Source organism: Gobius niger (genome assembly GCF_951799975.1).
Source record: "Gobius niger genome assembly, chromosome: 5".
Lineage (NCBI taxonomy): Eukaryota > Metazoa > Chordata > Actinopteri > Gobiiformes > Gobiidae > Gobius > Gobius niger.
In genome coordinates, this window is record NC_136856.1 from 11,688,526 (window position 1) to 11,698,761 (window position 10,236).

Genomic DNA, 10,236 nt, shown 5'->3' on the forward strand with positions numbered 1-10,236 from the left:
AGCCTCCAGACAAAGTGTCTCACTCAATATATGGCTTCACACAAAAGTTAGAACTGAAGAAAGTTCTCCTTATCACATCCTGATCCCGTCAGACCTTTAGGATCAGGGAAGGGCCTGGTTTATACTTGGATGGGAGACCGTTTGGTAACATAGTGTGAATGCAGTGTGTGAGTGAGTGGTTGGTGGTGGTCGAGGGGCCGATGTTGCAGACTGGTTGTCTACAATAGTAGCTTACCACCACCAAGTATGGAGTAAATGAATAAAATGCAATGTAAAGCGTCTCCGAGTGTCCAGAAAAGCACTATATAAAAAAACAATGCATTATTTTTAAGCCGTGCTGTGTAACATTTAACATTTGACAATTATTTAATTTTTCACATGCTGTTTTTGTTGGGAAAACCCCAGTTATACGTCTTTGCACATCCTGATTTTCACTTAAGGTAAGTAGAAGCTCATCTCAGCCGGAGTTCAAAGCAAGACACAGTTAAGATGTCAATAGGGCGGACCGCCAATGCTAACACAGCATCTGACGCCCTGGCTGGTTCGTGCAGGAGGAAAATGCGCTATATTTTGACACACAATTTACACATGGTTTGTTTTTCTGTTAAAAATGTCGCATTTACTAAGTGGCTCTATGGTGCCAAATGAGATTTACTCTACTACAAGTAAATAAACTGATTCTATCAAAGCTTTAATATACAGTAGTTGTTTTGCAGTTCCTAAAGTCACCACTAGAAGTCAGTTTTCAGTCAGTGACAATATGGACCCAGTGGAGCTCAGTCTCATTGTGGGCCTGTGGCTGTTTCTGAAAATATTTCATCCATCTCTCATTGTAAATGAGTGGACCACAACACATGGTTAGTCTGTTAGCAATGGATTCTCATTCCGGAGGCAAAAGCAATAGCACTCTTATGGTCTACTTTTATCTGCACTGAGCCAGCATACCCAAGTAAACCATGTCGTCTCGGGAGATTTCAACTTTCAGAAGTGATGTATATAATATCAAGGATGAAAGTAAAGTGTAGTGCGAGCATAATCCATAATTCAGCCAATCTGCTCTGCCAAAGGAGCCTGGACTGCTGCCAAGAGGAGAGCAGATACCGTCAGACACTTGCCAACATTGTAAAGCCTGGCACCGGTGTATTGTTAAAGACAGTTAAAAAGATTCATTTTCAATCCAATATTCTGCAGCTCAGTGCAAAATGTCCACAAAGGGTCTATATAGTTACTAAATGGCCGTTAAATGTGTTTTTCACCTTGAGAGGAAGAGAATCTATCACTGATTGAATTGAGCTAAAGCAACAAAAAGGCTGACAGCGATGACCAGATTTCACTCTCTTTTGATATAGTGCAACACAGAAATATGTAAATTAAATATTGCATATTAAAATGCTGTCCTTGGATAAATTGGCACCTTTAACTATAGCGAAGAGTTTTCTGAATAATGGCCATGTCTTTGTCAGCCTTGCAACCAACTGTTCAAGGTGCGCCCCGCCAAGTTACCTCCTGCTTTCACCAGTGGGTGAGTGATTGTTTTGTGTTTATTAACTATATCCTGACATGTGTCACACGGGGTAAACTGCTCAGAACTTTATCATTAAAAAAAAAAAAAACGTGCAAACACTGGCAGCCATTTTGAACTTCACGCCTCGTGCGCAGTGTCCAACTTGTCTGCAAGTTTTCCAAAATAATCACCAATGACTTTACACTAGACTCTTCCACTGTGTTTCATCTTGCCTTTGATTTCTTAGAGAACAGATGAATTATTCAGCATTCCTCACTCTTCAAAGCTCTTATTTTGAGTTGGCCTATCGCTTCACCGTGCGGTTTTATTCTTAAGGCACAAAGCTGTGTATCACCTCAGGATTAGAGCACTCATGTTTCACCCAATTGCCATTAAGCGGGACATAAGCCCTTTTATAATAGGTATTGATGAGTGGATTTGTTTGCTAGAAGTGAAAAGAACTTCAAAACTAAAAGTCATTACTTTCACTTGAGTGTTTGTGTGTGTGGGGTTATGTTGAAATTGGTCTAGTATTATTATTTCACTTGCACAGTATTAATTAGGCAAGACAACATTTAGTAAAAGTTGTAGAGTCCAACACTATAGTTTAGTTTGAATTGTTCAGCGTCTTCTCGAATGAAATTTATGCTTGAGTAAAAATAGATAAAGTGAACTTACCTGGCTGCCTTTCAATCCTTTCCGTGGGCACTGGCCTGGGGTCTGTGCTGTCCCCCTGTTCCTCTGTCCTGGGCTGACCTGGCTCCAAGCTGCCCCTGTGTGGGTCAGATCTGTGGCTGCCCCGCTCTCAGTGGTTGGTCCTCAGGGCTTTTACTTCAGTCCAAAACAAGATAAGAGGATCCGCAGCACCTGCTCGGTAAGGCCAAAATAGCTATGACTGCCCTTTGACACCTTTCTAAAATTAGCTCAAATTCATGCCATGGTAAAAAGTGATGAAGACCAAAAGCCTGCCACAATTGAAATGGTTTCTAGATGATGCACAACAAAACTATATTGTTGCTGTGGAGTTTACGTCAAGCTCCAGCAGTCTCAGAGTGCTCCCTGCTGGCAGCTCCCTGAAAAGACCAAAAGGCAAAATGGAAGTCACTGCACTCATTCTATTCATATCTCATGACTTTGTTTTATTCGTAGAGAGTGGGGCAACTTCAACCAGCCTTATATTTTCAATTTTTTTTTATGTGAAATTATAGATTTGTCGTTTACATGATTTGTACTCGTGAGGCAAGTAAAATCGTTAATTTCACCTTTAAATCTGGTGGTTCAATTTACCCTAAAATCTGGTTCAATAAAATGGGTAAAATGAATCACAAGATAGCTTTATTTTGAAGATCAACCTCTTAAAAACCATACACTCCAGATGATTTTTGAAGATGTACAACTTTGTATCAATTTTACAATGTGTTTTACAACCACCAATGTAAAACGTGGCTCATCTTACTTGACTCTCCCCTAGTCTTTTCACCTTTTCACTTTGGAAACACTGAATAAGACCGCTAAACAAATGCATACAAATAAAAAATAATCTTTATTTACAAATAAAATGTTACCAGTGTGTAACCTAGGGACTAGCACAACATTCCTTAGTAAAATAGTCATGAAATAGTCAACATTTCTTAGTAAAATAATCCTTAGTAAAATAGTCAACATTCCTTAGTAAAATAGTCATGACAATTCTTAAAAACAAGATGTTAACCACGTCGGGTTCACATAAAAAATGACTTAGTTAGTTGTAGACGAGCTGCGTTTCCCAGGACGATTACCTATCAAACACAATTTAAAGAAATAGTAATGAATAAAAACCTTGTCATCTTGTGAATTTAGACGACATCACAGAGGTAGATAAGGTAAGATACAGACCTTCTTTGAGTGGTTGAGACGCCTCCATGTTTTCCTTGTCGTGCTGAAATGCTTTGGTCGGATCAAACCTGCGCTGAGCCCCAGGGAGCTTCAACTTCAGTTGCTCCATCTCGCTTTTTTGGCGGAACATCTGTGTGCGAAGCTTAGACACCTCCTGCACAGACACACCAAAGACGTCAGGTTTAAAATGAAGAGAAAAAAAACAAAACCTTACAACGCACCCTGGCGAGAGGCGACGCAAAACTTTTTACATTTTTACCTGTTTAAGAGTTAAGTTTTCATCTTTCAGCTTCACTATGTGCTTGATCTTTTGTTTCTGGTTTTGATGACCCATCAGGCGGGCATAAGCGTCGGAGAGTTTATTCAGCTCCTCCTGATTGGCTCCTTTCTCATTAAGCAGTGCGTTCTTCTCCGCGGCAAAAGCATTAAGCTGCGCCTACAATACAAACACATGAACTGGACCTTGGCCATCATTTTTTACATTTGAATTGGTGGTGCCTGCAGCAGAAACATCATGGTGCATTTTTACAATAGCTTCAATGCAATCATTTCACATAGTCGGCTGGGGGTCAGAACTATTATTTAGTTTAATATGCAAAGGCTTCATTTTTCTATTCCTCTGACTGAAAATGTAGGAAGCCAAACATAAAAGGTATGTTTTGACTGCTTACACAATGATTGAGCACTTGACCTACCTGAAAGGGCCCGACTTTCAAAAGCAGCTCCTCATACTGACTCTTCCAGTGTTCTGCTTCAGCATTGGCAGCGCTAAAGAAGTAAAAAACAAAAGTACATAAAAAATTCCAGCAGGTTACTAATAATTGTTGTTTATTTTACCATTTGTCTTGTGCTTCGGCAACCTGCTTGTTGAGCTCCTGCCGCAGGTCCTCCACCTCCCACTGCAGCGTCACCTTCTCCTGCGTCAGCACCTCTACCTGATCCTTTTGGGCCCGTCGCTCCTGCCTCTGCTCCTCCAACTCCATCATTAGCATTTGCGTCTGCTGCTCCGTCGCCTCCAGCTGAGTCTGAAACGCCTCCCCTCTCTCCGCGTGCTCCAGTCGGGCCTCGAGTTCAGCCTTACCCTGCTCCGCTACGTCAAGCCTATTCTCAAGTGAGGCCTGCGCTTCCTTTGACTGCGCTAATTGGGACATAATGCGAGCCTTCTCTTCTTCGGCTTGTTGGATTTCAGCACGTAGCCGGAGCACCTCTGACCTGACTTGCTCACTGTCTTTCCGCACAGCCTCAAGAGCGCTCCTCTCGGCATTCAGAGCCATTTCTATTTCAACTTTCCCCTCCTTTTCTTCCTCAACCCGTTTTAGCATTTCCTCTTTTTCCCGGTTGACGTCCTCCAGCAGTTTATAGGCGGTTTCTTTCTCGTTTTGCAGCAGAGCAATAGTCTGGCCCGTCTGCGCCTCAAGTTGCCCCAGTGCATCGCCTTTCTCTTTCAGCTGCTCCAGCTCCTGCCGTAGTTCACTGATCAGAGCTGCGTGCCTCTCCTCGGTCTCCTTCATCTTCTCCTCTTTTTGAACGAGACAGGTCCGCACCTCCAGCAACTTCCTATCAAGTCGAGAATAAAGGGTTTAGGGAAGAAGGGGAAAAAAAAGGTGGAAAGTGGCAGACTTTCAGCAGAGTAAAATTGGGTTTGACACTCTTACCTTGCATGTTCCTCCTTCGCTTGCTCCTCACACGCAAGTCTCTCCAGGTGTTCCTTTAAACTATCATTCACTTGCTTGATCTCATCTTTATTCTTTTGTATCACCTTGTCCATCTCCTCCAGCTGACGGGTCGCCCTCTCCACCTCGGCTTCCAGCTCATGTTGTCTTTTAATCAGGGCCTCTTTGGTCCTGGGAGGGGAAGATAAACCGGCAGCGTTGAACTTTTAACATGCGCTCGGGGGGGATGAAACAAAAACACAAGGCGACAAATCAAACACGCGCACTCACCTCTGGAGCTCGGAGACCGCTGCCTCCATCTTGTTGAGCGAATTCGTGTGTTCCTCCCTCAGCTCCGTCATGGCTGCCAAATGTTCTTCTTTCAAACCGTCTACGTCAGTGGTGTTGCTGAAAACAAAGAAGTTAGTTGAGTTAACATGTGTGATATCAGATATTTAAACACAATCATTTTAAAAAGCCAATTGTGTTTAGCCAAATGTTGAATAATTGTAATGTATAGGCTTCAGAACTATTAAGCACTTCAATTTCTATGTATCTGAATATATGTATGTATATATATGTATTGAAAATAAAACAAACAAGTCTGATATTTAGGCAATAAGTATAATTAGTTTATTATTCTACTCTCAAATGTGTATGCGTATTTTTAAACATTATTTCAATCCTTGTTTATTTGAATACACACCCCAGCAGCTGCTCCCGGGTGTCATACAGCTGTTTCTCGAGCCCCATGTTCTCTGTGTAAAGTTTCTCCATTTCCTCGCGATTTTTAATGAGTAATTCCCGTCGCCTCTGCTCCTCTCCCTCCAGGACGGCCAGCTCCCCCAGAACCTCTTCGAGCTCCTCCTTCAGCTGTCCCATCTTCAGCTCAGAGTCCTCCCTCTCCTGCATCAGCAGCACTGTCAGGGAGTCCACAAGTGCCTAACGAGACAGAACAAAAACAAACAGTTATTTTAGTGTGGCAACGCACCATATACAAAGTAACAAAATATCAATGAAATTATGTTTAATGGGAACTAGGGAGATGAAAAGGTGAGAGTCAAGTGTAGAAATTTAACCTTTTCTTTGATGAGTTCATCTGCGATTACTGAACGTTCTTCTTGAAGTTGAATTTGTTTCCTTTCCTCTTCTTTTTTGGCTTCAGTCAGTGCATTGAGTTCTGCCTTCAGTTCCTCCACTCGGTTCAGTCCTTCTGTCTGAGTCCTCTCTATAAAAACAACGAAAGGGTGCAATACATTAAAATATTGTAGAAATGTTGAATTTAAGTAAATTGGGACTGAATAAAAAACATATAGTAATGAAACACATTATACTATACAATTGATAATCCAGATTTGGGATTAAAAATGCACAGTACATGTAATGTTCAAATTCGTGGGTAGTTTAAACTAGTTCTACTCATTTCAAGGCCAACAATCATGATAATATATCTGCTTGTCACAATGTGCATGAATATATAATTAACATTTACTTATATGTACCCTTCAAATAGTAGCGGAATAAACTATTACAAATGATTTGGGATTGTTATACCCCACAGCATTAATGCAAACAGTTACATACTCCGGTCCTCCTCGGCCAAGTGACACTTTTGTTCCAGATGTGCCACTCTCTCGTCCAGCTCCTTCTCCGTTCGCCTCAGCACCTCCCTGACCCGGGACAGCTCTGCCTCCTGCTGGTGGACAGTGGCGAGTGCAGCCTGGAGCTCTTCATTGACAGACTTCCTTTGGTCTTCCAAGTGTTTTACGGACTCCTTTGAAGTCTCCAACTCCAGCTCCTTGCTTTCCAATCTCATTTCCAATTCTCGTAAAACTTGCTTTGACAGGTCAAAATCCTGCCGGTAAGCTTGTGTTTCCTCCTCTTTTTGTCTAAGCTCATCTTCGAGCCGTGCCATCTGTCGCTCAATATCCGACTGGTGCTGTCTGCAATGTACACAAACAAGTGCCGGGGTTTTTGTTAGGGACATGGTTATTGGAAGTCTGAACTGCACTGCCTTTGGAAAGAAATATGACTTGGCAAAAATGTTTAAATAATAATAATAATGCAATGTTATTTTTCTCCCCAAATTGTGCCAAAACTGTACTGCAATACGTATCGGATCGGCCCCTGAGTATCGTGGTACATATCGGATTGTGACAAAAGTGGATCGCCCCAGCCCTATTCTTTAATGTCGTCATATTTTGTTGTGTGACTAGCTCCTGGTTCAAAGTTCTCTCTGTGGTCTCTTTTTTCTCATTGTGTTATTTCTTGTTTTGATACATTAAACAAGTCATTAATACTTACTTTTCCGTCACTGCAGAAACCTTTTCCAGCTCCTTCAGTTTCAACTGTAGATCCTAAGGCACATTCAAATACCAATACAAAACTGGGCATTATAACTGGTATGGTGATCATTTCAAAATTGCTTTGGGATTAGAAATAAAAAGCAACAGTATCTCAAAGATTGTACCTGTATCTTCTCATTTGCTGAATCAAGATAATCCGCCAGGACTGTGACCTCCTCTTGTTTCTCTCTAATTTCGGCTACAGGACAAAATGTGCATTAAAATTTCATATAAAGACAAAAAACAACAACAAAGCAAGAGTTGCGTTTTGTTTTTTTTACAAACTCACCCTCCAGCTTTGACCTGCTATTTTTGGCATCTTCCACTTGACTTTTTGTGACCTGATGGAGCTCCTCTACATACAACGTAAAAACAAATGTGATCAGCTTTAGAGATTAACAGTGAAGACATCCCTTTGGCATTTAATCTTACCCAAGTCTTTATTTCTCTCCATAAGTGCCATTAAATTGTCATTTGCCTCTTTAATGTCCATTTGGAATGCCTTCATCTGGCCTTCAGTGCTGACACGCAGGACATTAAGCTCCTAACAAACAAAATCGTTATGTACATTTTGCAAAAGTAAATCAATTTGATCCACTGTTTTGTACCTTATTTTTTGCATCTAAATTATTTCTGGCTTCCATCAAGTCCATAGTGAGTGAATTGATTCTCTTTTTTGATGCATCAGCAGAAACCTTTTCAAAATGACAATGTATTTATGTTATTGAGACACATCTAAATAATTAATGTGTAAAACATTACGCGTGAACAAACCTTATTCTTTAAAAACTCATTGATTTTCTTTAGTTCTGCACGTTGCCTCTCCAGGCTAGTGACATTAGCAGTAAGTGTGGTCTTCTCCCTGAGAGCAGCTAAGAGTTTAGCCTCTGCCTTCTTCAGGTCATCTTGAAGAGCCTGTAAGCGGCGATCCTGCTCCCCTCGCAGCTGCACCAAGGATCTGAGCTGGAAGACGGAAAATGAACATATTTTATACTAATACAAATGTTTCAATGTGATTGAGATCCATTATAGTTTAAACTTTCCCTTAACAATCAACAAACATTCAGTGTATTAATGGAATGCCCCTTGAGATGTGCCATGGTCCCTCCAAAATACTCATACACTCACACATATTTTTAGAAACTAGAAAGTCTTGGCTTTCAAATGAGGCATCACACTAGCATATAGGTTGTAAGCTGTCCAGTCAATAGGAATACGCTTTGAGATATGGATACAACTAATTATTAACCCCTAACTTTAAGGTGGTAAGGTTAAGGAGTGAAAATAATGAGGATTTAAATAAACCAAACAATGTTAAAGAACGAATGGATAAAGGTAAACTGTTCCAATGAATTGAAGAGCTCAATTTATTTATTTATACGTGGGACAGTAAAAGTAAGAGAGTACTTCTAAGTGAATATGTGGAGGTAATAGTAAATACATTCAAAAATAAACATAATCCAGTGATAATGGCATCTGTTGTTTGGCTGCAACCAAACAAAATGCAATGATGAGTTTTGTATGAACATTTCCGTGTCAGTACCTCTTTTTCCAAGAGTTTCTGCTGTTTCAGATCAATGCTCATTGCAGTTTTCTCCTTCTTTGCACTTCCACCGTCAGCCTATTGACATAAATATATGAAATAAACAATTTGCTTTAAAACAACAAGACACGGAGAGTCATGGTTTCATTGAAAATTCAGGGGTCAGCGAGGTGGGGGTCCAGAGATTTCAAGACTAGACGAGATTATACGTTTTAATTTACCAAATGGTATAGCTATATGCTTGTAAAATTACACTAAAGAGCAACATTTATTGGTCAGCTAATTTGGGGGGTTGTGGCTCGAAAAGATTGGGAGCCACTTACCAGCCCATCGGCAGACATGGTCCTGCGAATAGGAGACATACAGGCTGCCCTAGATGGTGATGGAGGCATTAGGAAGACGGCGGCTGCTGTAAACATGAAAAGCATTAGTATATTTACTTCAATACTTTAGTGTCGCGGTCCATTAAGATTTACATTCTTACCAGGTTTGACGGGTCTGAAGCGCTCAGATTTGTCAAAAGAGGCTGCTCCTTTTCGCTCTTCGTGCTTCGGGTCATATGTCCCCGGTGCAGGAGCGCAACCTTCGGATTAAAGATTGGATTACATATTATAGGCACCATGGTTGAAGCTGCAATAATGTCACCACTCATGTATGTCATACAGACACAAATATGAGGGACTGATCAAAAAACAGCAGGATGCAAAGATCTCAGCGACAATGCTAAGCTAACAGCAACACAAATCAACAACAACAGCGAACAACAAGCCAGAAAATCAATTCATACTTACCCACATGGTCGTTGAATCGCTTTAGAGGAGCTTTGGAAAATGACATGCTAGATGATCAATGTTAAAATGACATAAAACAAAGAATCATTCGATGTAAACAAATGCGCTGCTGCACAGACAGAGCGTTGTGTGACTGCGCCGCTGAAAATTCAAACTTACGTCATCCACAGTTTTTACGTGACGCTGACCAATCAGAACCCGAGCATGAGTGACGTAGGCATCTTGCAGCTTGTTTTTGTTTTTTTTACATTTTTATAACAACAAGACATGGATCATAGAAAGTAAAAGTATACAAAATGTAAACAAAAACATGTCAGGGGGTATATCACATTATACAATCGTACAATTATATAATTTAAAATATATTGTATTTTGAAATAATATTGATAGTTTTCAAAGCCTTTTTGTTATCAGAGCCTTGCACGTTTGGGTTGTTCTTTATGTTCTGCTTATATATTAATGGGAAAGTATCACTTAAAGCCCCACCGCGTAGATTTTTACACAATAAATAAAATTGAAATACAAG

At 40.6% G+C, this 10,236-nt stretch overlaps 1 protein-coding gene across 1 annotated transcript; it reads right to left on the bottom strand.

Annotated features, from left to right (window-relative positions):
• Positions 1–3,241: 3,241 nt before the first annotated feature.
• hmmr (hyaluronan-mediated motility receptor (RHAMM)) lies at positions 3,242–9,800 on the bottom strand (the record flags this gene model as incomplete). Its single annotated transcript, XM_079557198.1, has 20 exons — positions 9,711–9,800; positions 9,404–9,502; positions 9,243–9,328; positions 8,920–8,997; positions 8,151–8,339; positions 7,985–8,071; positions 7,809–7,920; positions 7,666–7,731; positions 7,502–7,575; positions 7,336–7,388; positions 6,616–6,974; positions 6,111–6,259; positions 5,738–5,973; positions 5,323–5,439; positions 5,035–5,223; positions 4,217–4,936; positions 4,075–4,147; positions 3,639–3,815; positions 3,380–3,533; positions 3,242–3,282 (listed from the first exon to the last, which is right to left on the bottom strand). Exons 1-20 carry the CDS (start codon positions 9,754–9,756, stop codon positions 3,242–3,244), a joined length of 3,105 nt encoding a protein of 1,034 aa, XP_079413324.1. The 5' UTR covers positions 9,757–9,800.
• Positions 9,801–10,236: the final 436 nt, after the last annotated feature.